Source organism: Syngnathus scovelli, chromosome 1, assembly GCF_024217435.2.
Source record: "Syngnathus scovelli strain Florida chromosome 1, RoL_Ssco_1.2, whole genome shotgun sequence".
Lineage (NCBI taxonomy): Eukaryota > Metazoa > Chordata > Actinopteri > Syngnathiformes > Syngnathidae > Syngnathus > Syngnathus scovelli.
In genome coordinates this window covers 15,312,689-15,340,264 of record NC_090847.1, presented here as the reverse complement: position 1 = coordinate 15,340,264, position 27,576 = coordinate 15,312,689, and the positions used below count along the sequence as shown (strand labels likewise).

Below are 27,576 nucleotides of genomic sequence, written 5' to 3'. Positions count from 1 at the left end.
CCGCATTGGGTTTTTTTTTTTAGGCTTGGATAAAAACGTTTAATGAAAAATAATTATCAAACAGTAATAAATAACTAAAATGATATAATGAAAACAACATTAATAGATATAGAAAACTGTAGAAACCACATATAGTTGCTGACTAGAGAAATGTATTATTATTCAGATTCATTGTCTGTATTAACAGTTTTTTAACCTTGGAAGGAACATTGCTCTGACCATGGCTTCTGCCTACTTCTTGCTGCTAGAGACCTGGCAGTGATTCCTCTTGGATAGCTGAGCCACATTTGGCGTGAGGGAGGAAGCAGTTGAGACCCTTATGCGCATCAATAAGTCTGGATCTGTACTTGGACTTATTGAAGTTCAAGGTAGAAAAGAGCTTTTTGCACAAGTACTATGTGCTCCCAAAAAGACACATTCGAATCAGCACCGCACACAAACATTCATATCAAAATCATGGGCCACACTAACAAAACTTTCATGTTAAGGTGAGGGCCACAAACCATCCTCCTGCAATTGGGCCACGGGTTTGAGACCCCTGCTCTAATGCAATTGTGTAGTACAAAATCATACTGAGAGATTCCTCCTTTAGCTATGTTAAGCTTTCAAAGTAGGGTTTTAAGAAAAGGTCAGGGTTTCAACACATGGTTTTAAGATAGGGATAGGGTTTCAAAGTAGGTTTTAAAGTCTGGATAAGGGTTTCAAGATAGGTTACGATTTCAAAGTAGGGTTTTAAGTCAGCATTAAGGTTCCAAAGTACGATTTCAACGCAGGATTTGCTTCAAGGTAGGGTTTCAAGTTCAGTTGGGGTTTTCAAAGTAGGGTTTCAATTTAGGGTTAGCGTTTCAAAGTAGTGTTTCCAGTCAGGTTTGGGGCTTGAAAATAGGGTTTGATGTCAGATTTAAGATTTCAAAGTAGACTTTCATGCCAGAATTGAGGTTTCAAAGTAAGGTATCAAGACAGGGTTAGGGTTTAAAGCAGATTCAGAGTTTCAAAATAGTGTTTCAAGGCACAGTTGGGATTCCCAAGCAAGGTCGTTGATCAGAATTAAAGTCCCAAAGAAGGGTTTCAAGTCAAATTTGGAGTGTCAAAGTAGGGTTATAAATTTGGGTTGTGGTTTTAAATTACAGTAGGGTTTTAAAGCTGGTTTTGGCAGTTGGAGTTGGGTTTCAGGCTGGCGTTTGGGTTTCAAAAGAAGGATTTTAAGTCACGGTCAAGGTTTGAAAGTGCACTTTCAACCCAGGATTGGAGTTTCAAAGTAATGTATCAAGTCAGGGTTATGATTTCAAGGTAGAATTGGGAGAATTGGAGAGAAAAAAAATAAAGAGTGCAGACATTTTAAAATGGATCTCTATTTTCTACCTTAACATTCGGTTATCCTATGCTCAATTAGTAAAATTTCATTTTAACTAGTCAAAATGGATGGACGGATGGATGGAAATTAAAATATTTGTTGGTCAGTGGTGTTAATGTTGCCACCGTTCCTCCAGGTGGCGGTCGCGAGCAATCGACGCCATGCTGACGCATTAGAAAAAAAGAAAAAAAGACACACGTACACAACCACATGTACACTACACACACGCGCACACAAACACGCCTTCAGTTGAAAGCCCCACGCACAAAACCAAGATGGCGGTGCAAGAGACAGCATCTCAACTCTCCATGGCTCTTAAAGTACAAGAATATCCCACGCTCAAGGTAAACTACCGATGTCGAGTGACACCGAGCGACTCCTTATCACGAGGTGGCCGGGGGTAATAGAGAGAGACGCTAGTTTCTGACTAATTTGACACCAATCTTGACGGGATTTCAACGTTAGCCGAGATAGCTTAGCCAAGCTATCAAACGTCTGTCTTACCCACATAACAGGTGCCACGATTTCGCATGACCAACTTGTGGAGACTTCCTTGTCACTAAATTGTACAATAAAGACTTTAAAATGACATGTCAGTGTAATATGGCGTCCCCCCCCTTTATTCAACATGGACGACGGGGTGGAATGTGTTTCTTGTCGTAAAATGGCGTCACGCTGAAACGTTTTGACAGTCAGCTGGAAAGCGAACGGCATCGCGGTCGAACCATCTATCTCGGGCTATCGTCTAGGGCTCAAAGAGCAAGCATTCGTGCCATACAAATCCGAGCCATCTGAAAGGGAGATCGGTTGAAATCACTCGTGTTAGTCTGTTTGGGGGGCGTGGGTAGTGGAGTAGCTCCGGTTTTAGGGGGGCTGGTACGACCCCTGTTCTCTGCGAATGTTCCTCACAAAATGGCCAACGAGAGGAAATGAAAGCAGCCGCTCTTCTCTCGCTGCGACACCAAACCCGGATTACCTCCCTCATCATCATCATCTTCGCCCTCCCATTCTCGCCCCTCGCACACAACTCTGCATCTCTCGTTGTGAGTAGCAAGTACATGATCAAGCTCATGCATCACATGTTAAATCAGCCTTTGTATGTGTTATGTTGAAGGTGGGCTGGCTGGGTCTACTGTGTCTGTGTCGATGCTGCAGTCAGAGGGGGGTTGGCGATGATGGGATCCATTTTAGGAGTAGAAGTGGTAGCAAATGGGGGTGCATGGGGCTACACGTCTGCAGGCATGTTGCAGGAACAAATTGTCATCACGGCTGTTAATCTGCATTTATACAAATAGCCTTGCAAACTGCATTTGGAATGCAGTGGTTGATATTTGTAGCAATTGTTGCAGTCTGCTCTAACATGCTGATTCATGTGTGAGACATTGAAATGAAGTCGAATGCTATTCCAGTGTCCCTAGCTTTTATTTGTTGAATTAAAAAAGGGAGCTTGCTGCATGTGGAAGAAGATGGGGATCAAAACCTACAGCCAAAGTCAGCGAGTAAGTGTCGCCCACCCTGAAAGGTTTGTAATTGCTTATTGATGCTTTAAGCATTATTTCTATTCAACAAGGTTATGGCTTGACTAAATGAAGCTCCTCCTTTCAGTTCTACGTGATTCCTTGTAGAGCTGCAATGATTATTCAAATTACACATATGTTCATGAAAAAATAAAACTTGAAGCACAATATCTGCCACAGAGCTTTTTAGTAATATTTATTCCACACGACTGATGTTAAGATAGACTCGAGTAGAAATTAGTCTGTCTGTAAAAGACTATGTCCAGTGTTTAATAGCTAATGTTCCCAGAGGTGGTCAAGGATAGACATGGCCACAGTGCATTTCTGCTTTATTGAAAAATGGTAACAAAATAAACATGTAATAAACACATTCAGGCACTAATATATTTGTTCGCCCCAGTTAATGTGACATAATTGAACAGGTGAGGGTCTCCCCCCCACAGCAAATAGTGAAGTGAGTGGAGGAGGTTCATTTAGTATAGCCTTTTTTTCTTCTTCTAAATGTTAGAATATATTCCCCACCATCTTGTGGCATCAAGAATAAATTACAAACCTTTTTTGGTGGACGTCAGTTACTCTTGTTCCTTGCGGTTTCTCCAAGCTTGGTGTTGTTTGTGTTTTTATTCATCAAGGAAAGAAAGTCTGACTTGTGTAAAACACACGTGCAAAATGAACTTTCAAGTGTCCATGCAAATCTGAACTTCAGAATCTTACATAACATATTTAGCCACACTTTTCCATAATGTTCCAATGAAATGCATAGCTTTGTTCTTATGAAGTGTCCTTTTCATAACAGGCAGCACAGTGCACATAAAGGTACAGATACAGGAGTGCAGATTATTTTACCATTTGCGTCACTAGTTGGTTCCAAAGGTGTGCGTTTTACTAAGCGATATATTGTTGTATAGTCATAATTACAGAAGGGGATTCTCTTTTTTAATCTTCAAATTCTGAAGTGAAAATTCTCACCTTCAACTCAGAATTGTCAGAATCCTAATTTTCACGTGAGAATTCAGATCTTAGTCAGAATGTGATGTATGTGCATATGTATATGACAATGTATGTGCTGTATATGACAAAAAATGAAGCGGATGGAAGGAACTCACGAGGGTCAATCATGCTGAACATTGACAAAGTCAGAGACCCTATCCGTTGCAAATGGTGGAAACCTTTGACCTGCAGTAAATGCTTCAAAGCTGCAAATACTTTGCCAGCGTTGCAGTGCTTCACCTGTAGGATTTTACATAAGTGTGTGTGTGTATGGATTGCAGAGCCGAACAGTTGATGGCTGTTTTCAATATGTAATGGTCATTTATAACTTACAAATACATGCATTTTTTGATGAGTCTTTTTTTAAACTTTTTTTTTTTTTGGCCCGGCACTGCACACGTTTGTTTATGTATTTATTTTATGTATTTATTATCTATATAATCAATTGTTTTTATTTATTTGGATACAGCTTGTTGAAAATATTGCAATCAAATGAATCAATCAAAATGGGATTCCCCCCAAGAGAAACGTTTTTTTACCCCGCTATTTCTGTAAAAGTTGGTGCGAGTTAATGCTGGGGTAAAAATACAGTCTCTGCTTGCTTGCTTGAGAAAAAAAATATTTGAATGGCATCATAATTTTCCTTTCCTATAAGTCAAGTAGTGCTCATTATTAAAATGTATCAAATATTTGCTAGAAAAAAAAACAGATTTTATTGTAGAAGCTGTTTTGCCCATCCCGACTTGACACGAATTTTTCATCCTTGCGTCAAGGTGCTCAAACATCTCCCTTTTTTCCATTCTTCAGGTGCCCTACGAGACACTGAACAAGCGATTCCGTGCGGCCCAGAAAAATATAGACAGGGAGACAAGTCACGTGACCATGGTGGTGGCTGAGCTGGAGAAGACGCTCAGCAGCTTCCCGGTGGTGGACTCTGTGGTGTCCCTGCTGGACGGCGTCGTGGAGAAACTCAGCGCACTGAAACGAAAGGTGACAAGCGCCTGTTTATGTGGACACCGCATTTGCTCTGTGAGACCAGAGGTGGTAAAAGTGCTCACTTTCTGTTCTGAAGTAGAAGTACTGATACTTTATCGATTTGACATGCGCAATTGAACGCGCGAACAAAAGTAGGACTCATTGGTGCACAGATCTAGTATACACCAAATAGTAGGTAATTTTTCCATAATAATTTTGACTGTGACTTGAGTTTCCACTGTATCTCAAATTAGCGCTCGCCTTTGAAATGAATGGAAATGCCATTAATATGTTTCACATCCTCAAAAAAAAACAGCCATTATTTTATTGAATGTTTCAAAATAGAAAAGTAGCATATGGGTAAATTGTGTGCTCATTTGCAATGGTTAAATGTGTCCACTGCAGGTCAGCGTTTTTCCCAACTTGGACACTTCGAACCATTTGAGACAATATTGCGAATGAGCTGTCAATGCTTCATGAGTCTCCATTCGCTATCACTAGTAAATCGAGCTCTGCCTTAATCGTTTTTTTTGTTTTTTGTTTTTTTTTTCTCACTTAAGCAGTGAAGGAAGGAACTGTATAGCACTTGTTCCATGAGTCTTGCTCAATTCAAAGCGCTAACTATTTGTAGGCAGCTGAGTCCATCCAGGCAGAAGATGAGAGCGCCAAACTGTGCAAGCGACGCATCGAGCATCTGAAGGAACACAGCAGCGACCAGCCGGCCTCGGTGAATCTGTGGAAGAAGAAACGCATGGACCGCATGATGGTGGAGCACCTGTTGCGCTGCGGATACTACAATACAGCCGTCAAGCTGGCGAGACAGAGCGGCATCGAGGTCAGCCATTTTTTTGTTTTGAAGCGCTGCTCACCAGTCTTGGGCAATGCGTACTCAAGTCTTGAACTTTTCAGGATTTGGTCAACATCGAGATGTTCCTCACAGCAAAGGAGGTGGAGGAGTCCCTGGAAAGGCAGGAGACGGCGACCTGCCTAGCTTGGTGCCATGACAACAAGTCTCGCCTTCGCAAGATGAAGGTAATAAGTAGAACCTGAGTCCTATCATACTGTCAACTAGATAACACACGTAATCAAGTCAACAGGATACATGTTAGCCTCACGTGGGAATTGTAAATAAAAGTTGTATAACATTAGTATAGAAAAAAAAAGGTTTCCCCAAATTTCACCACTTTAGTGGTCGCACTTTTTCAGCTCACGAGCTACTTTTAAAATGTCACAAAAAGCTACCCACTACAAAAAAGCTTGTTAGCTTTGGCGCCAGTTTGTGTATGCACGGCCGTTAAACTTGCTGCGGTGGGCGTTTGGTCACTGTTCATTCGGATTGCCTCCCGACAGGCTTACCAGTATGTCAATCAAGCGATGGCATGGATTCTCCCCTATAGAAAAAAAATGTCATGCGATCAGCCAGTAGTGCCTTGGCGATCGACAGAACTTGGATGTTTTACTGTTGCACTACATATACTCCATTTGACCGCTAGGTGTCACTAATGTCACAAGGATAGACATGATGTGATTTTGTTTGTGCAGAGTTGTCTGGAGTTCAGTCTGAGAATCCAGGAGTTCATTGAGCTCATCCGACAGAACAAACGAATGGATGCCGTTAGGTATTCTGATACTGCAATATTGGTATTATTAAGTGCTTTCATTAATACCACATGCCGATTCCATGCCAGACATGCAAGGAAACACTTCAGCCAAGCCGAGGGGGGGCAGTTGGATGAAGTACGGCAGGTGATGGGTATGCTGGCCTTCCCCTCAGACACACACATCTCCCCGTACAAGGTAACATTCACACGATGGACAGGAGTCATGTGACCTGGTCCCGAACAGTTCATGTGAGAATCTTGTGACACTCTCAGGATCTGTTAGATCCGGCCCGCTGGAAGATGCTGATTCAGCAGTTCCGGTACGACAACTATCGACTGCATCAGCTGGGCAACAACTCCGTCTTCACCATTACCCTACAGGCCGGGCTGTCGGCCATCAAGACGCCGTATCCTTTTGTGGGCTTGACACGTAGGGGGATTTAAACTTTTTTTTTTTTTTTTTTGTGCTTACTGCTCTTAGAGTGAGTGGGTTTGCTGGAGATGAGCAACACAGCACACCACATCACCATGTTACTAAGTAACGTAACACATAATAGTAATTGCTATTTGACTAACTAGTAATATCACATGTTAAAGGCTTACATTTTAACAAGATCCCATAATGGGGCTTTTTCTGATTTTAATGCCAAGAGAGGGAAGATACTTAAATTATTTATTTGCATGTAAAGAAGTGTGAACCTTAATTATCTTTTCCAGTCAGTGTTACAAGGAGGATGGCACCTCCAAGAATCCTGACTGCCCCGTGTGCAGCAAGTCCTTAAACAAGTTGGCTCAGCCTCTGCCCATGGCCCACTGCGCCAACTCCAGGCTCGTGTGCAAGATCTCCGGTGAGGTCATGAATGAGAACAACCCCCCCATGATGCTTCCCAACGGATACGTGTATGGATACAATGTGAGTACATACACAACCTGGAATGGGAACAGTAAATTTGGTTAAAATGATACATTAGAAGTGTATAACGTAGAACACTTATGGTAGATTAGAAATGCACCTGATTGTATACATTAAATATGATGGCTACAAAGACAATAAAACACGTAGATATGGTAGATTAGAGGTGAATATACATTCAATTAGATGCACAATATTTATCTACCCATTTTTGTAATCAAACGCTACACCATAAACATGTATAATCTTAATTTTACTCCTCGTTAGCAAGTGTGACGTTAGTGGGTAAAAATATGTAAGCTTTAATTTTGATAAACTTGTTTTATTTAATTATCAGTCAAAATGGTTGTAAAACATCTCCAAAGTAGTTTGCATGTGATGTAGTCTTACAAAACTGCACGCAAAGTAGTAAGTTGTACACAAACTGTCTAATAGTAATCAATCCTTCATTAGCCTTCATCTTAGTGTCATCTAATACAGAGGTGTTGAAATGGTTTTGTCCAAGGGACCAACATTAAAACCAAGAAGCAAGTCGGGGACCACTGTTTTGGCGGAAAATTATTTAATTTTACACCGGAGGATAGACCTATACAGGCTACTTGCATCATCTATTTTGGGAATCTCAGCTACATTTGACATAATATGGATGGGTAAATGATTCCCAAATTTAGCTAGAAAATAAATCAAATCTAAATAATGAGTCAATTTTATTTCTAAAAATGTTACAATTATTTTCTATTTCCAATTATGTGGACTACCTGCAATATCGCCACAGACCACTAGAGGGTCGCAGACCACCGGTTGATAATCCCTGATCTAATATATATATATGCTTTATAGAATAAAGATAAATTGAGTTTGTTTGGAGGGAAAAATTAAAACAAATTCTTTGAAAAAAACTCAACAATTAAATTCCAAACGGAATTTTGAGAGGGAAAACAAATCACAATTAGATTATTTCCCCAAATTGTGTAGCCCTAGTACATGAGGTACTTCTACACAGGTACAGGTACACTAAACATTATTTAAATGTTTTTTTTGTGTGTGTCTTTCTTTGGCAGTCCTTGCTCTCCATCCGCCAAGACGACAAAGTAGTTTGCCCCAGAACCAAAGAAGTCTTCAGCTTCTCTCAGGCTGAGAAGGTCTACATCATGTGATCAGGCGCTGTAACGCAACAAAAATGCCACAAGATTTAACCCCCCGCCCAAACTACATATGCACAACCCATCCGTGTCCCTCACAAACCACCTCCTTCCAATCATTTGGCCATTGGCTCTCACAGATACCAGTATGCTTCCTTCAAGACTGGTGTCCAGAGATTAGCTTGGCAAACATGCCTGCCAGGTAGCAAAGTACCTGTATGTGTTTTTGTGCTGGAGGCTGGATGATGTTAAATGCCTACATTGTTGCCTCTGACATTGCCTCCACCTCCCTACATGGCTTTAAAAGGCCACATCAGGGCTGCATTAGAGATGTAAATAGTAGATAGGCTTTGTTCACATCTCCTGGTGACGCATCATTGTGTAGGGGGGGAGGGGTGCGACTGAACAAGTATTTTGCTCCTCTGGTTTAACTTCTCTCCTGCTTTCACTAAAACGACCGTTTATTTTCTACGATCACACACTAATTCATGAGTGTCTCTGGCGATAAGGCTGATCTTCCTTTTTTGTTTTTTTGGACTTGTATAAGGTTTCTCACATTCATTTTCACCATCCGGCTTAACTTGTTTCACTTGCGATGGGAGTCCTATGATAGTGGGACAAAATTAAATGAGGTGCATAATGTTGCTTGACAATTCAACCACTGTGTTACAAAAAGCAAATAAATTGACAAATCTTTGCAAACTATGAAACGAGGGGCCAGTGAGGTGTTTTGATACATGTCTATATGGGCACTGTTATTTTCCATACTATAAGGTGGGTAGAAAATTGTAAAGACACTTGGTATTGGGGACAGGAGCTTGCCATTGGGGGCGAACGGGCTCATTCTTTCACACCGCTCCCATGGGACCTGGTTTTGTGCACTCGGAAGCAAACAAGTGGCCCAACATATCTTGAACTATAGGACTCTTGGTCTAACTTCTGACTGATTTAATTGTTTACGTGTTCCAATACTTTATCCATATGTGTTCTTTTGGAATGAAAAAAGGATTGTGTGAAACAGTCATGGATTTGAGACGTGACACCCCTCCCCCCCCCCCCCATCATTTCGATTGATAATGATAAACACTAAGCACAAAATTCAGCATGAAATTTAAAAAAGGTTTTCAAATCCCCACCACATAGAAGTAAACCAGACTTTTAATTTCAAGTTTTCTGACTGAAGGACTGTGACAAACCAGGAGTTGCTGCTTTGTGGACTGTCGTCTTGTGTGTTTCTGTTCTTAGACGTAGGTGAAGATGATTGTTTCGTCATAAATATGCCTCATAAAGATTTTACCAGTCTTTCTTTTCAATTGGCTGCCTTCTTTGTGTCTCTGTGATTTGAGGGTGTGGCTTGCTCATCACTTGACTCCATTTCACATTGAATTTTCTGCTGTGTCTCTCACCTGAAACCTACAATTGAGGTATGACATAGCAAGTCATAGAGATAATATGTAATCCTCGAACCGTGTCATGCTAATGAAATTAATTTAATTAACATACATCACATTGAAACAATTTTGGAGATGTTTTACAAACGTTTTGTTTTTAAACCAGGAGTTCTCATACGTTATGGGTTCAGGGGAGAATTTTTTTCGAGGACCCCTTGGACGTTCTAATGCTGATTGTACATTACTCGTGTGTGCATTGTGCATCCCCCAAACGGTGTCAAATAGGGGTTTCAAGAAAGGCTTACATTTTTAAAATAAGATTTTGGTTAGTGTTTCAAGCCCAGCCCAGTCTTATGAGAGCAAATTAGGGTTGCAAATAAGGGGTACAGTTTCTCGCCAGGGTTAGCGTTTCAAATGAGGGTTGTGAAATATGGTTTAAATTCAATGCAAGGTTAAGTCTTCAAATTAAGGTTTAAAGCCAGTTAGGGTTTCAAATAAAGGCTTGAAGACTGGGAGATGGTTTCAGCCAAGAAGTAGGGTGTAGAAGTATGTTGTTTGTAAGTTACAAACAATCCTTAGAGTGTCAATTTATTATTTCGTGTCAGAGTTGGGAAGAGTTTCAAATCGCGGTTTCACGATTGAGTGAAAAGCTTTAGGCTCTGAAGTTATGGTTTTCAAGCTATGGTTAAAGTTGCAAATTAAGGTTTCTCGACCAGGTCAGCTAAACTAGAATGTCAAATGAATAAAGGTTATCTCTTAAATAGCCAATCAGTTTAATTTGACTTTTGAAAATGTCATACGATAGTTATTTTAAAAAAATCATCATAAAGGCAATTCATCGAGGTACCTTTAAACATCTTTAAAGGGCACGTTGACTTTAACAACAAAATAAAAACGGAAATAGGGCGGTACCCAAGTCGAAGCGTGCGTGACGTAACTGGTGCTTCAATATAAATGTAACTGCGTTGGTTTCCTCGTCCACCATTTTGAGATTTGAGGCACCGTGTCTAACAGTTCTTCTGCGGTAATAGTAAATCTCCATTTTGAAACATGTCCGACCAGCTATGTAAACTGTTTGTCGGCGGCCTCAACGTAGACACCGACGACGACGGGCTTCGCAAACACTTTGAGCAGTACGGCTCGCTCACCGACTGCGTGGTGGTGGTTAACAAGCAGCTCCAACGCTCCCGCTGCTTCGGCTTCGTCACCTACTCGACGCCGGAGGAGGCCGACGCCGCTATGAGCGCTAGGCCGCACACCGTCGACGGCAACACAGTTGAGGTGAAGCGGGCCATGTCGCGAGAGGACGCCAACAAACCTGAAGCTCTCGCCAAGGTGAAAAAAATCTTCGTGGGCGGACTGAAAGACGACATCGAAGAGGATCACCTCAGCGAGTATTTCTCCCAGTATGGCCAAATCGAGAAGTCGGAGGTAATCTCCGAGAAGGACACTGGGAAGAAGAGGGGCTTCGGCTTCGTGTACTTCACCGACAACGACGCCGCCGACAAGGCCGTCGTGATTAAGTTCCACACCATCAACGGACACAAAGTGGAGGTAAAGAAGGCTCTTACCAAGCAGGAGATGCAGGCGGCCAACAGGGGCGGCATGTCCCCGAGAGGAAGAGGCGGCCGAGGCATGAGGGCTAATCAAAATGGCTACGGCAGTAGAGACTATGGCGGAAACTACAGCTACGGAAATGGCGGTGGAGGCTACAACAGCGGCGGAGGCTACGGGGGCTACGGCGGACATTACGGGGGTGGCTACGGCGACCAGGGCGGCTACGGTGGTGGCAACGGCTACAGCGACTTCGGCAGCGGCTACGGCCAACAATCCTCTGGCTACGGTCCTATGAAGGGACCATTCGGCGGCCAGCGGAACCCAGCCCCCTACTCACGCGGCGGCGGTGGCGGCGGCTACCCCAGGGGGGGCTACAGCGGCTACTAGACCAAGTCATCCGAACATCCCTCCAGACCATACCTCCAGCCGTGGATTTGGACGTCAAAAGTCAAAACTCAGTAATGGTGGTGGGGGGGGGTCATCCCCCACCCCCAAACAAAATGAAGACCTCAAAGCCCCGTAACAGGTAGGAAGGTCACTTCCCAAAAAATACCAAATTAAAACAAATTAGGACGTTTAAAATACATACAATATATAAAATACAGATTATCACCATTTTGTATGTACTACTCGTGTAGCTGACGTCTAAACAATTAGACCCTTTTGCGTTCACCCTTTGTTAAAAGCTGAATGTAGGCTTGTTTTATTATTCTTATTTTAATATTTTAGATGCTTTTTTTTTTTCCAGTGTGGGCGTGAGCACATATTCTGATCTGTTAAATATTTTTTTTTAACTGTTGTCACAAGGCCATTTTGTGACTAGACTCACGTTTTCCCCCAGTAAAGATGGCGGGAGACGCACTGCTTTTGTTTACCCCCCCCTCTTTATGCTCTAAAACCGACCACGCATTCATTCTAGCTGGCGTCTCAGCGGCTATTTTGCGTCGATTTGTTATTCCTCCCATTCAGCCTGTAGAGCAATATCCAAATGTATGCTGTGTACTTTCATGTTCTTCAGAAAACAATTCATTACTGTTTGAAGAAACTTATTCTGTATGTTCATTCTTAAATAAAAGGTTACACCACATAGCTTAGTTTTACTTTACTCATTAATCAAGTTTATCCACAGGTCAGCTTTGTAGTTACACGGGGCCTCTTTTCCCAGTTTTAAAGTCAGGTGGGTGTATTTCAAAAATACACGTCTGCCCACAGCCAATGCATGTAGGCTATGTAGGGTTTGACCATGTTCTTACTTAAATGTGACTAATGAACCATATCGCATTTATGAATATATATATATTTACTATCTTATGTGGACACATCATTTTTGCTCATTCCTGTTGATTATCCCTACATTTAGGTGTTCTTACACGTATTCCAGTAGGATATCCCAGCCAAAATAGCCGTAGCAGTTTGTTTGTAGGCTACGTCAGGACCCTGTTGATTACCTGGGGTCGGTTGTGATAGGAGTCTGAAATATCTCTTTAGGATATCAACATCCAGCCAACTAGGTATGTAAAAACAACCTATCTTATGTCTGTGTTGGTCAACCATGTATGGAAGAATATTATACCATCTTAAATCCTAGCTAATCCTTATGTAAAACGCCATTAGGGGTGGGCCGGGATTTCATTAGGTTTTTAATGACTTGGGAGGAGGGGATTCAAATTTTCCCACCATTTACAAACTAACTATGGCAACAAAAGTGGTGGTGTTCTGGTGTCTCCTGCCGAAAAGTCTATTTGCACACAATCTCATTTGCTTTCTCTCTTTTTTCTCCCCCCCCCTCCCCTTTCCAGGTTGGAATGGTAACCTGGGCAAAGGAGAAGGCAAAAGATCCCCCTAATGTGCCGATGCGGAGCAGAGCCGGCTGGTGCATGGTGCAAGTCTTCTCAGGTGATCTCGGGACTTAACTAGTGGTACTTTGCCATTGCCAGATCAAAGACAACCGTTGTGCTAAAAGCTTTAATCGTGTCGTTGTTTGTATTACAGATTGTGGTGCTCAAGGAGATTCGACATCATAACAATCTTCTTTTAATGACAATCTTTTTTATATATCTGAGAATAAATTATGACCAATACACTGATGTCCTTATGTCAGTTATTTACATGGGGAGGATGTTGTTCTGTTATATTGCTTTAGGGCTTCAAGTCTGGAGATGTGATGTCTTGAATGCAAGTTTTCCAAGTGCAATGTGAACATCGAAAGGCTACATTTTGTATCGTACTTGCTTCTATATCTTTGTTGTGTAGCAGGTCGCACCATGTACATGGGCTAAACCAATATTTTGGAATTAGAATAAATGTGAAGTTACACTGGAAATGAAATAACGGTAAGATACCAAAAGGAAATGTAACTAGTAATGGTATTAAACCCAATGCTGACTCCCCTTTGTAAAACCTTTGAAATGAAAAAAATGAATCGGTGCTCATGATGTAACATGAACGAATGGACACTTGTAATTCTAAGTGGAAACCTAATGTACGATTAAATGATAGATGAGTGTACAGCAGCATCATTTGCGCTACCTAAAGGCATTGAAATAATAGAGGCTGCAAACGAGCTAAGGACTCGAGCTCCCACATCTTTTACGACGCCAAGCAAAGTCTCACGCATGATTGGCTCATCACCGCGGTAGAGGTGTCGCCAGTTTTCAAACTGGCCAATCAGCAACCGCAACGTTTTATGAAAGCGCGAGTCGAAACGTCCCGCCCCGCTCGTCGCTCATTGAAGAAGGAGAGGGACGGTGTGTCGCACCTTCCCTAGCGCGAATCTAGTCATGTCGTCCAAACTTACAAAGCTTTTTGTCGGAGGTCTGAACGTGGAGACGACGGACGATGGCCTCCGTGGCTATTTCGAGCAATTCGGCACCCTCAGCGACTGCGTGGTGGTCATGAACCAGATGCTAGGTCGCTCGCGCTGCTTTGGCTTCATAACCTACACAACGGCGGAGGAGGCCGACGCAGCAATGGCGTCCAGGCCACATGTCGTTGACGGCCGCAACGTGGAGCTCAAGTGGGCCGTGGCCCGGGAGGAGGCCAGCAACACAGACGCGTCGTCCAACGTCAAAAAGATATTTGTTGGTGGTGTCAAGGATCATCTGGAGTCCGAGAACCTCAGCGACTACTTCTCTCAGTACGGCGCGGTGGAGAAGGCCGAAATCATCACCGACAAGCTGAGCGGTAGAAAGCGGGGCTTCGGCTTTGTCTTCTTCGAGGACAGCGAGTCTGCCTCCAAGGCTGCGCTCACCAAGTTCCACACTATCAGCGGCACGAAGGTGGAGGTGAAGAAGGCCATGAGCAAGCAGGAGATGTCCGGCGGAGGTCGAGGTGGCGGTGGCCGCGGTCGCGGCAGAGCAATGTCGAGTTACGGCGGAGGAAGAGGAGGCGGTTACGGCTCGAGTAGCTACGGCGGGAGCTACGGAGGTGGCGGCGGCGGTTACGGTGGAGGAAGCTACGGCGGCGGCTATAGTTCTGGAGGCTACGGTGGGGGCTACGAAGACTACGACAGCGGCATGAGTGGCGGGTATAGCAACGGGGACTTCGGGGAGGGCTACGGACAGCAGCACTCCGGCTACGGCGCCATGAAAGGGGGAAGCGGCTACGGCGCCATGAAAGGGGGAACCTACACCTCGTTTCGGAGCGGTGCCCCGTACAGCAGAGGCGGCTATGGCCGGGGAGGAGGAGGAGGAGGCGGCTACGGAGGCGGCTATTAAAGTTCCCTCCACTTTTGATACGGTCACGGGAGGGAGTGGAGTGGGGGTGAAAAGGGGGTTCAGACTTCCAGAGAACTTGAATACATACCACCACGGAGGAGGTGGGTATGGGGGGTTCTCCTCTTCCGAGTTTGGGAGAAGTGTCCATCCCCCCCGACGAATGAATGAGTCTACCCACCATTAACCTCCTCCCCGTCCATCGTGTTCCTCTTCACGGACGCTACTACTACAACAGAATTGTGAATTATTGATGAAACATTGTCATTCGCTCTGTGTGATTACGGACACGTTTGTCACTTTTTCTTGCGTCTGATTGTTTTTGGTTTTCTTTCCTGAGTTCTCTCAGGGTTTTTATGTCGACTTGTAGGCAGCGTGACAGTTGAATCGCTTGACTTTGTGTTTCTTCCCTCTGGAGCAGACAAAGCCTCCCCCCCACCCCCGTCAGCTTTGATTTAATGTTTGTTTAGATTAAAAATGTTCTGAAATCCTGTTTAGCACATACATATGTTTGGTTTTATTAAAGTTTTTAATGTTCGGAAAATCTCAACGTTTTTAAGGTACATTTTCTAAAGGGTGCTATTTAACTAGTGCCGCCCAGGGGGCAGCATCTCCCTTTTTATTGATCGCCATTTTTGAGATGATTGGTTGATTTGTAGAAAACCCCAACGGCTAATTAAGAATATTTTGGGGATGACCACTGAGTGTTACAGGTGGCAATTCTTCTCTAGAGTTTAGAGCAGAGATCATGAGCTGTTGGGAAAGTAGACCCACCTCAACAAACTAGAATGTTTTAGTTTCAGCTTTAATTCTCTAACATTTACCTAACTTGCATACAAAAAGTGCGAGTCAGTATGTCCAAAATTATTCAATGTCATTGTCAATGATATCGAAAGTAAAGTGTATAAAATCCAAGGTTCACTCAATATTTTAAAATGTGCTCATTTGAGTTGGAAACAAAATGGAAAGAAATTGCACTTTTCTCTGTGCTGCTGTCTCAATTCCAGCATTCATTATTCCTTGAAAAACCAAACAGTTTTGAATTGTAAGCAAAATGGCTAATTTAATTGTGCTGCAGTCTCAAAACCAGTTAATGCATGTCATCAGATTAAAAAAAAAATGGAGTATACTATTATTTGATAATTAAAACCCATAGTAGCATGAGTTTAAATTAAAATAGTAGTAAAATCAAAATAACTGACATTAAAGTGCAAATTTAACTAACTAATGTAAACGATCAACAATCCTGAAATAATAGGTTCAGCGGAATATCACACATCTTATTTCCCCAAATAAATCGATTGTCATCACCTATTTCACATACTAATGCAATTGGACTTTATGTAGCTATTTACTTGCCAGTGAAGCTACTTTTTAGGGCACAAACTACGGTTATCAATTTGTAAAGAAAATAATACAAAAGTACATTGATAATCTAAAAGATTGTACAAGATTTTCAAGTCGCAAGTACTCTTGCTTTTGTTTGCTTGTGGCATCAACAATTTGTGACCAATATGCAACACTACAATGAAAAATCAGTAATTAGTATGTTAACTGTTATTTATTTAGTAAGTAATGTGGTTTGGACATAATTTATGTAATTTTCGAAAAATGTATATATATGTACAATATATTTTTGGCTCGATTTGTCTTTGGATATGTAACGGAATTCAGCGTACGTAATAAATAAAGAAAATAAAAAAAATGGCCAGAGTGGTCAGAAACTGGAATAGACGATCTTTGTGTCCGTGGGCAGTTGTGCGCCCGCGGTGTTGCGTTTGGGGACTCTGCCAGGATGGACGATGTGTCGCCGGGGTGAGTTCTTACTATAATTCCCCTCCGTACTTGTTTGTCTTTCTAAATAACACCAATATTACCTCGTTTTGACAATACGTCCTCAAACCATATGTTATACGGGACAAAGAAAACGTGCTTCCTGCTTGGGGTACAAGCCCCCATCCTCCCACGAATAAGCTAGCATTTTGTTGTTGTTGATTGTGATGATGATGATAATGATGACGAGAGCTAACGTGCTAAGTTGCTCCCTAATGTGACTTGTTTTTGTTTCCGGACACATGTCGCCTCGTAACGTTCCTTTCTAGACACGGCCCAACATTAAAAAGCCGATCGACAATTCCTGTCAGGTTGTGCGACTAGTAAAGTTAAATGTGCTAAACGCTAACGTTGCTCAACTTGACCCCCCAAAAGACATTTTTTCAACAAAAATATTACGTCCATTGTCTCAACTGGGATCGGACCCATAAGCAACTAGGTAACACGTTCAATGTTGACATATAATGAAGGTTGTAGGTGTAGTAAAGGTGAATGTGCTAGTAGCTAACGTTGCTCAACTTGATATACAAAAAGGCTTTTTTTTTTTTTTTCAACAAAAATATTACGTCAAGTGTCCCAACTGGGATTGGACCCATAAGCAACTGGGTAACACGTTTAATGTTGACAAATAATGAAAGCCAGTGGCTCAAACTTAAGGATGTGAGTCAAGGTGTAAGCATTTTCAAAGGTAACGGTCTTTTCGGGTTCAAATTGATGCAGACGTGGTATCATTATGGACACTTGCACTCGTGCATATGCCGTGCTCCCGTGGTGTATTTATATGCATTTTCTCAATTTTGTTTTAACATTGCTTTATTTCTTACATTGCATATTATACTCTGTATTTAAAAAAAAAAAACAGAAACCGTGTTGGATGTTGAATTAAATATAGCCTAATAGCATTATTGGAATGTTATTATTGGAGCATTTGTGTCATTTTGTCCATTCACACAAATTAAAAAATCCTCCCCCGTAAGGCAATTACACTTAGATGAAAGCGGTACAGAAAATGGACGGACGGACGGACGGACGATGTCAACAGCCATACTGAAATGAGAAAGGAAGTGAGCCATTTTGCTTTGAAGCATCCTTTTGAGGGACATTTACTCGAATTAAACTTCACATGAAATCTGGTAAACATTTGTATCAAGAGTACATAGCTATACCAAAAAGTAGTACAAAGTAGTAGTACTGGGACGAGAAGAAAAAAAGTCTCAAGAAGAGGTTGGATTTGGTTCACAATTTAGGAAGCGCACTATCCGTGCCTCACGGCAAAAGCCAGAGCCAATCACCTGTTATCCATTTTACTCCCTTCGTGTTCGTTGTCTTTTGCAATGTAAGGAAAAGACTGAGACACCAAAACAAAATTTAGACTTACACAGGTTGGTTGAGTTCAATCACAATTCTTGTTAAGAAAGCTCTGTTTTCAGGAAAGTACAGTACAGCGCTGGGCCTTTCGTGCAACCATGTTCAAGAGCAGAAAGTCTCCATTCAGAAAAAGCAACGTTCAAGGTTCTTTGGTCAGCTTATATTCAGTTGCACATGCCGGTGTGGGCCGAGTTTGATGGGTGATGAGTCTTTGGGGTGGGGCAAGTTCGCAGGAGAGTTTGATTCCACGGGAGTGGGTGCTGGTTCGGTGAGAGCTGGTTCCGTGGCGTTGGGTGCTGATTACGGGCGATTCGATGTGTCTGGGGGCTGTTTTCCTTTATGTCTTTCGGCCTTGGCAATCATCTTTGGCCGGGTTCTTGGCTGTCTCCCTCTGGCACCTGCTGGTTTTATCTCCAAATGACCTTCCTGTAAACATTCTCCTCCATTCTTGCACATACACCGTCACACCTCGTCCATTCATCATCCTTCCACTTTTGTCATTTTGTACGGACTCATGTGAAGTTTTGTGTGTGACATCATCAATTCGTTAATGTTCCCTGACTATGCAAAGTTCTAACTCACCACTTACTATGCATTTGTTTGTTTGTCACATTCTTAGTTTAATTATGCTTCCGACCGTAGTTTTCACTATTAGTCAAAACATTTTCTTTCTGTCCAGAACATTCAATAGTAATCCAAGGCTGGCATCTAGCATTAGGCAAAATACGACGTCACATCAAGCATTAATCAAAACACAAGATATAATCAAGTACAAAACATTCTTAGACACCTTGGGCTGTGTCCGTGAATTAGAATAACATCAGGCATGCATTTAAACAGTTCCTTAAGGGTCGTTTTGCTATTCAGGCAATATATCAACAAACATTTGTTATTTCAAAGTGCACAGAAATACATATCAGATCATGAAGTTATAAAAACTTATGTCATCATCATATATAAAAATGTCTAGTTATGTCTTGTTTATTGGTTTGGTGTGCAGGTATAATTATATGCTTAAAATGTTTCTTTTGATGATTTAATATGTGAATATACTTGTCTGCTTATGTACTTTGTTCAATGAGGTTTGAGCATATCTGTTTTTGTAGCTAGGCAGGACTTTTTGTATTTCGACCCCATTCCTTCAAAGCCATACACAAAAAGACACAGGAAATCAGCCAGTTTGGTTTCAAGCAAACCTTTTAGGGTGATTCACTCTATTTGAATTTGTAAATTCCGCTCGTGCAGTTAGTATACATAGCAAATTTGGTAGGCATTGCTAGAACTACAAAAAGCCCCAAAAATGCATGGGCAAAAAGACAAAGTCTGAATTATGCAATGTTTACCTTCATGTTTTCTTTCAGTTGACATAGACTCTATTACTGCTAACATCATTTTGAAAATGACTCTCCCCATCAGCAGTCGAGTAAATTAGCACCTGTGGTAACTATTTGTGGAAATAAAATAAATCTGTCTTGGTTCTAGAGCCGTCGTGTCATGCGTTCCCAGTGTGGAGGTCCCATCGCATCCCATGTGCCATCCCGAGCCAGAAGAAGAGGAGTCCATGACGGCAAATGGCACACTGCTGACTTTCAACCACACGCACATGAGGAAAGCCTTCCAGCTCATGAATGACCTGAGAAAGTATGTTATTGTTTTCATCTATGCCATGAAGTTGCAGCCCTTTTGTTTTAACCATGTGTGTTTGCACATGCTGCAAGTTTATTTTACACGGGCAATAATAAACGAACGGTTATAAATTAAATTAATGTATTTGGATGTATATTGTAATAGTAACTTAACAGATTATTATTATTTTTTGCTTACTTCCGTAAATACTGACATGTAATCTTTTCTTTTGTACTGTATGTGTCACTCGAAGTCATACTTTGTGCCCGTGTGTCTAATCACTGATGTGTTCCGTTCACTTAAACATCCCAATTGTTTTTGTAAATCGAACGAGAACATAAAAAAAATGGAATTGTGGCATCACTCCCTGTAGTGTGAACCTAGCCTATCTGATTGCGACAACAATAAACCAGAACAGTTATGTCAGCTCCATAGAGTCAGCGTCGGTTTCACTTGGCAACATAAAATCAGGCAATTATTTTGCATGCCTATCATCGGTAGACCTACAAAAAAAGTCTACAAATGCCATGCCTGAAAAGAGACTGGAGGGAATCTTGCTCCGAAGTTACAGTTTTAGGCTCAATAGCCTCAGTTGAGTTTTTTAAAAAGGCTTGTCTATCATTAGTAGACCCACAAAAGTCTCAATCATACCAGTGAGATTGCTAATTTGCACAGAATTGGTCTTTTGACCCTTTTCAGGTGTCTTTCATAGACAAAGTGGTCCTAAAAATGTATTCCTATTGCTACCAAATTTGAGGCATCGCCATAAAAGACAAAACTCTAATAACTTCCATTTTGGGTGTCCATCAGGAAGAAAATGCTTTGTGATGTCCAGCTGGTTGCGGGACATGTAACAGTGGCAGCGCACCGGGTGGTCCTGGCAGCCTCCAGCCCCTACTTCTGTGCCATGTTCACAGGTACTCTCTCCTTTTTGTTTGTATGCTTTGATGGTCATGTGTTTGTTTACCTGCGTGTGTGTTGTGTGTGTGTGTATATGTGTGTGTACATATCTGTGCGTGTGTGCACATGTAGGCGACATGAGTGAGAGTAAGGCCCAGCGAGTAGAAATTGGTGAGGTGGATGGCCCTACCCTCACCAAGCTGGTGGACTACATCTACACGGCTCAGATAGAAGTCACTGAAGACAATGTACAGGTGAGGTCGTACAGTGAACTGATTGTTTTATTGCCCTGGTCTGCGTAAAATGTAATGTCCTCTGATTGGTTCATCGGGTCTTCATATTACGCCTATACATTATATCCCTGTGTGGCGGCAACCGGACAACAACATTTACCGATTTTGGAATTCGGTCCGTACAAAAGGCGCACCTTCGGTTTTTGAGAAAATGAACCGCTTTTAAGTGCGCCTTATGGTGCAGAAAATACGGTGTAAGGTTTGGAAATTGTTCTTGACCATCATGTTTTTGATTTGCATATTTAATTTCCTAATGCAGGGAACCCACTATTTTTAAATTTTGCTGGCTCCATATGAAAGAGCCTCTACCTCTTCGCTTGAAAACACACCAATTCTTTTTTCATTCCAGCAGTGTGCGCACGTGCGATCACGTCTTCGCAGCCTGCACACTTCCTGTCATTATTAGTCCAGGAAGTGTGCTCATGGAGAGAGACGGGAAATCCTCCCACTGTTAGTTACGCGCCTCATTCGCGAGTGCACCTCCATCACTAATGTGTTTAGTGGATAGCCGTCCTATTTACTTGGCCCTGTTTAACATGCAATTAGTGTCTGGTGGTTGTTTGTGATGCCCTCTTGCTCCTCCTTGGATTCTATTCACTGTTTTGTGCTACCCCCACACAAACAAAATCTGAAAAGGAAGCACAACGACAGCTACATGCTACATTTTTCTACGTCATGTGGAAAGAGAGCTTTTATTTGTTTGATTTTCTTTATTTCAGGTTCTGCTGCCAGCAGCGAGCCTCCTCCAGCTGATGGATGTGCGTCAGACATGCTGTGACTTCCTGCAGTCTCAGCTTCATCCTTCCAACTGCTTGGGTATCCGAGCCTTCGCAGACGTGCACACATGCACGCAGCTTGTTGGACAGGCGCACGCATACGCCGGTGAGCTACTTGTGCACAAATGAAATTTTCAATGTAGAACACAGTAGTACTAATATTGAAGAAATACACCTCATCGTCTTAAAAACAACCAAAAATGCATTTAAAAAAAGTCACTTTAAATAAGGAGCCAGAAATGCAACTTTATTGCAAAACTGCTTTCAGTATTTTTGCTTTCTCTTTGACTTTGTTTTTTTTGTGCACGAGTAGTTTTATTTTTATTTGCTCATTTTTCATTTATTCATTTGCTGTCAGAGTGGCTTGGGTTGCAATTTGGAGCTTCAAATCCATATCATGCGCTTGTAAATCTGATCAATTGTGTGTTTTTACGTCTCACAGAGCAGCATTTCTCCGAGGTGGTCCAGTGTGAGGAGTTTGCATCTCTGTCTCTACAGCAGGTATGCAGCCTGTTCTCCAGCGACAAGCTCACCGTGCCCACCGAAGAGAAGGTGAAAACACGCACACACAAAAAAATCATATAAAATGGAGGCTGACTAGTAGGCCTGGGGATTCATGAATGAATCAATGAAAGATTAACTTTACTCACACCATAACAGTGGAAGGCAGCGTAATGATCTGTGCAGATAGAGTGCGTGGTGGGAGGGATTCGTTGGAGCAAAAGCATTTTGATGCAGTCAGCCAGTGAGGCGTGTTTCCAAAAACGGTTTTATGGGCTTACACTGTTCTGAGTTGCTACAAAAGGACACACAGCTTTTTTTTTGATATCTTAACTTCTAGGGGTGCTGGGACTCAGTTTAGGGGTGCATAGACTGGAAACGCCCATACTTTAAACCCTATATTGAAACCCCTTACCTGTTTATATAGAACTCTTTACTGATTTAGCTGTGCTCTTCTTGGTCACCCCCTGCTGGCTGTCATAGGTGTTTGAAGCAATGATCTTGTGGATCAAACAAGACAGCTCCCGTGTGGAGCACATGCCCAAACTAATGGAGCACGTTCGCCTGCCACTGCTCTCCAGGGACTATCTGGTTCAGGTACATCAACACAACATCCACACCTTCAAACATATGAACAGAAAGTCTTTCAGTTGACGTTTTTGCAAATTCCAGATTCATCCATCCATCCATCCATTTTCTGAACCGCTTAGTCCCCACGGGGGTCGCGGGCGTGCTGGAGCCTATCCCAGCCGTCATCGGGCAGTAGGCGGGGGACACCCTGAGATTCACTACTCATGAATTAAACTAGTGGTGTTATTGTTCTGCGGAACCTATCCTAGCTATTCTGTGAAACACTGAACTATTTGAGTTTTTTTGTACTCTTTCTGAAACACCCTAAGATGCCACAAGATATTTCCTAAGTAGGTAATACGTTGGTTTGAAGAAAATAGGTTGCAGTGATACCCCTCCACTAAGAGACAAGCTTTGTATGTAGGGGAGGATCTAAGTTTAAATAAGAGCTATTAGGAGAAACTTTCTGCTGCAAGATCAAATAATTTGTAAGCCATTTTATTCTTAAGGATACATTTGTGGGATGGGTTTTGAAGTTATGTTAAAGAGAAAGTCAAGGCAAATATTTTCTTTACAATATGTCCTATTTTGTTTGTAGTCCTATTTAGTTTTATTTTCTGTTTTTTCTTTTGTGTCCAAAATTAATATTCAAACACACGAAAAAGTTACTCTTCCATCGAGCCTGCATAGCCGTATGTTGTGCTGCAACTGGTGATGTGTTCATTTACCACCAAAAATTTGGGAATTCATACCTCTGTCAGAATTTTAATCAATCCAACTCAGCAGGTCCAACTCAGCAAGGCGTCAAAGCCAGCCATACACTATAATTGCATGTGTTGTACATTTACTATAAGGCTGGAAAGTGCTGGGAGCACACAACTCTGGCGTCACAGCGTTCAAAGTTAGCAGAAGTTTTTTCACGCAAGAAATGAGGTGTTTGCGCAGCGTGAATGACCAAACAAACTATTTTCACTTGATGTTTATAAATTTTCCCCCTTTGCTGGATAGGTTTTGTGTCCTATGCTTATTAATAGCTGAATTGAAAATTTAAATGTATGTGGAAATCATTACATCTTTATTATTTTGACCAAAGACTCGTTTTTTAAAGTGTGGGGTTTGCAGCCAGGGTGAGGTGGCTGTGCAGTGCCTGTTCAAAATGTCCAGGGTGATAATAAAGAAACCAAAAAATAATCACAGCATTTTCTCTTCTAAAACAATCAAACAATGTAAATAGATTATCGCACCCTTCGCCAAGATACGGTTCCCTTTCAGATAGTAGAAGAAGAGGCGCTAATCAAGAACAACAACATCTGCAAGGATTTCCTCATTGAGGCCATGAAGTACCACCTCCTTCCTGCGGACCAGAGACACCTCATCAAGACAGACAGGACGCGACCGCGCACACCTGTCAGCATCCCCAAGGTGCTCACACAGGCCCAGTTAGGTGCATGTATGTGTGCATATCTGTAGCTTACCGTTGTTTGTGGCCAGGTTATGATGGTGGTGGGCGGCCAGGCTCCCAAAGCCATCCGTAGTGTTGAATGTTACGATGTCCAAGAAGATCGATGGTATCAAGTTGCCGAACTGCCGTCAAGACGCTGCCGAGCAGGTGTGTGTGTGTGTCTGGGTGTGTTGCGTAAAGTCAATGAGCACATAAAAAGATTGGCTTTGACAAAAAATACAAATTGGGCATCACACCTTGCAGTGTGAACGTACTCATAGACTCCACTGCGAATACAAGAAGGATTCATCGGAAACGTTCCACACTGTACCCTATTATGACAATGTATAAAAAAAGTGAGTCTAAGATTTTTTGCTGATTGAGAATAAGAAACTAAGAAATATATATAGATCCAAAAGATAAGATATATGTGTGTGCGGGCGGGGGGGCATGTACAGGCGTGGTGTCGCTAGCAGGCCGAGTGTACGCGGTTGGCGGCTTCAACAGTTCTCTGCGCGAAAGGACGGTGGATGTGTACGACGGCACCAGGGATCAGTGGAGCCCTGTAGCCAGCATGCAGGAGAGACGCAGCACGCTGGGGGCGGCCATGTTGGGGGGGCTGCTCTACGCTGTGGGAGGCTTTAATGGAAGCATAGGTACACAGGCACGCACACTCACTCACTGTCATGTGGTCACTGAACATCTTTTGAATAGCAGTAGTGACTGGCGCACAACTCCGACATCAAGATTCATGCGTTATAGACTTTTAGAAAGTTGTCCAGTGTCATGTCCTCATGTGTTGCATACAGGTCTGTCCACAGTGGAAGTGTACAACCCAAAAAGTAATGAATGGACGTACGTGACGTCTATGAACACGCGGCGTAGTAGCGTTGGTGTCGGCGTGATTGACGGTATGAACACCTCTCTCTATGTGCGCATGTGTGACTCAGAGAGAGATCACATGACTTATGTGTGAGCACGTGTCTTAGGTAAGCTGTACTCTGTGGGGGGTTACGACGGAGCTTCACGTCAGTGTCTCAGTACAGTGGAGGAATATGACCCTGTCTCTGATCAGTGGGGTTACGTCGCTGACATGAGCACACGCCGCAGTGGAGCAGGTAAAACACCAACTTAGTCACAAGCACATAGATTCACTCACTTCAACTGCATGTGTATTCTACAATGTCATCCTACTTAAAGCATGTGAACACACCCGTATGTCTTTGCAGGTGTGGGGGTTTTGGGAGGGCAGCTGTATGCCGCCGGCGGCCACGACGGGCCCCTAGTGCGGAAGAGCGTGGAGGTTTACGACCCAGCCAGCAACACGTGGAGGCCCGTGTGCGACATGAACATGTGTCGCCGTAATGCCGGTGAGAGGACACCGTCGTCTCACAACAATATCAAATAAACATTGTCATGTAGCATTGTTGCACTGTTGCATGCGTGTCCGTTTTTAAGGCGTATGCACAATCAACGGTCTGCTCTACGTGATCGGAGGTGATGACGGCTCGTGCAACCTTTCCTCTGTGGAGTTCTATGACCCGGCCGTGGACAAGTGGAGCCTCGTTCCCACCAACATGAGCAATGGACGCAGCTATGCCGGTGAGACACAGCTTTTATTCACTTCCTGTTTCTGACTGGTGGGGCTGTTTGAGAAACCTCCTCTCTTCACTTCTTTTAGTGGTCAATTATTGAAATAATAATTTTGAAATTGAAATAATAACTATTAATAAGGTGTTCATTCCAATTCCCTGACATGCTTAATTGTTATTCATGATCTAATAAGTACTTTCTAAACTTCAAATCATGTTTATTTGAGATAGGGCATTACGTTTTGAAAACTAAAATAAAGGAAAATGAAGCATATGAAAGACATTTGATTTTTCTGTTATATTACAGGCGTATACGTAATACTTTGACGTGCCGTCTCGTAAGCGTTCACCACGACGATAAGATTATTATTACCTTCCAGAAAAAGTAATTATTTGGAGCGTCGACATTCATTGATACTTTTAGATTAGGCAAGTCGTATTTATTTAACTTCACACTCAGAATGTGTTTATTGGAGTTGCAGCGTTAAGTTATTCAACCAGGCAATTGTACTTGCTCTTGGCAATTGTTTCGTCCCACAAATAATAAAAGGTTTATTTAATCTGAGGCGCACACTCCCTTCCGTCACTCTCAACCCTACTTTGCTCATTGTGCTGCGTACAGGAGTTGCAGTCATCGACAAACCTTTCTGACTGTGGCAAGTGTTTGAAATGGCTGATGTTTGACGCTGGCGAGAAGTAAAATATCCTGAATGCCACCTCTGCCAATACTGCTCCAAAGGAGCCAATCGGGATTTATCCTGTCAGTGTTTTGGACCTGGATTGAGTTGCTGTTTACACTGCGGAGGATGGTGCTCCAGTTAAAAACCCAAGCAACAAATATGCACTTTGGTGTCAAGCACACGTTTCTTCTCAGGCTCTCCGAATGGAAGGCATAGACGATGCCAACTGGACCACCACCAGCAACAACACACGTTTACATTCATGTTCTCGTGGACTTAAACACACACACACACAAAAAAAAAAACATATAGAAATTTATTTTGAATACTCAAAAAGATGTAAACAAATGTTTGTATGCAAACCAGGTGAAAAAGAAGCACTGCTGACGTCACATACTACTGATGAACAAAATGGTGGTCCATAAAGTTTTTATATGTTGTGCTTCTTATACTAATATTACAAAAGAAGTGTCAAAACGCACTGTACCTATAGAAAGGCTATGCTTATTTATTACAGGGCTTGCATTTATATTGTAATTACTGCTAAAAGTGACGTCATTGTACCACATGTTATTATGCTTCAGATGATTTTGAATGATTTAAAATATGTAAATCTGCACAGATTAAAAATATTTAAAGGAATCCTGCATTTCATATTCACAATTATTTTATTGGTTCACAGAATTTTATCAGACCTAAAAAAAAAAAAAAAAAAAAACTAAAGCCACTGAACAAACGGACCAGTGGACCATATCTGCATGACTGTGATGTCATCCAGGTTTATGAGCTGCTCTCTAGAAGCCAGCTGGTAACTTTTTACTTTGTTACTAATTATACCCCTGA

General features: G+C 42.3%; 3 protein-coding genes across 6 annotated transcripts; all 3 read left to right on the top strand.

The window, feature by feature from the left end:
• The first annotated feature begins 1,541 nt into the window (after nt 1-1,541).
• On the top strand, nt 1,542-9,805 carry maea (macrophage erythroblast attacher, E3 ubiquitin ligase). 2 transcript variants are annotated; one of them, XM_049748095.2, is made up of 9 exons: nt 1,542-1,698; nt 4,669-4,851; nt 5,468-5,671; nt 5,746-5,868; nt 6,379-6,455; nt 6,525-6,633; nt 6,711-6,844; nt 7,155-7,350; nt 8,412-9,805. In XM_049748095.2, exons 1-9 carry the CDS (start codon nt 1,630-1,632, stop codon nt 8,505-8,507), a joined length of 1,191 nt encoding a protein of 396 aa, XP_049604052.1. In that variant the 5' UTR covers nt 1,542-1,629; the 3' UTR covers nt 8,508-9,805. The 2 variants fall into 2 exon arrangements, with proteins under 2 accessions (XP_049604052.1, XP_049604044.1); XM_049748087.2 differs by lacking the exon at nt 1,542-1,698 and adding an exon at nt 1,772-2,397.
• Nucleotides 9,806-10,845: 1,040 nt separating this feature from the next.
• On the top strand, nt 10,846-15,697 carry LOC125987508 (uncharacterized). Its single transcript, XM_068652732.1, has 2 exons — nt 10,846-11,824; nt 14,173-15,697. The coding sequence occupies exons 1-2, from the start codon at nt 10,934-10,936 to the stop codon at nt 15,154-15,156; spliced, it is 1,875 nt and encodes a 624-aa protein (XP_068508833.1). The 5' UTR covers nt 10,846-10,933; the 3' UTR covers nt 15,157-15,697.
• A 154-nt stretch (nt 15,698-15,851) lies between these two features.
• Nucleotides 15,852-27,375, top strand: klhl3 (kelch-like family member 3). Of its 3 annotated transcripts, XM_068651613.1 has the most exons (16): nt 15,852-16,968; nt 18,417-18,498; nt 19,837-19,995; nt 20,791-20,897; nt 21,013-21,134; nt 21,893-22,055; nt 22,392-22,501; nt 22,934-23,047; nt 24,293-24,442; nt 24,512-24,629; nt 24,920-25,117; nt 25,271-25,372; nt 25,451-25,579; nt 25,691-25,831; nt 25,920-26,063; nt 26,676-27,375. In XM_068651613.1, exons 1-16 carry the CDS (start codon nt 16,956-16,958, stop codon nt 26,702-26,704), a joined length of 1,881 nt encoding a protein of 626 aa, XP_068507714.1. In that variant the 5' UTR covers nt 15,852-16,955; the 3' UTR covers nt 26,705-27,375. The 3 variants fall into 3 exon arrangements, with proteins under 3 accessions (XP_068507714.1, XP_049603917.1, XP_068507715.1); XM_049747960.2 differs by lacking the exon at nt 18,417-18,498; XM_068651614.1 differs by lacking the exon at nt 24,920-25,117.
• Nucleotides 27,376-27,576: the final 201 nt, after the last annotated feature.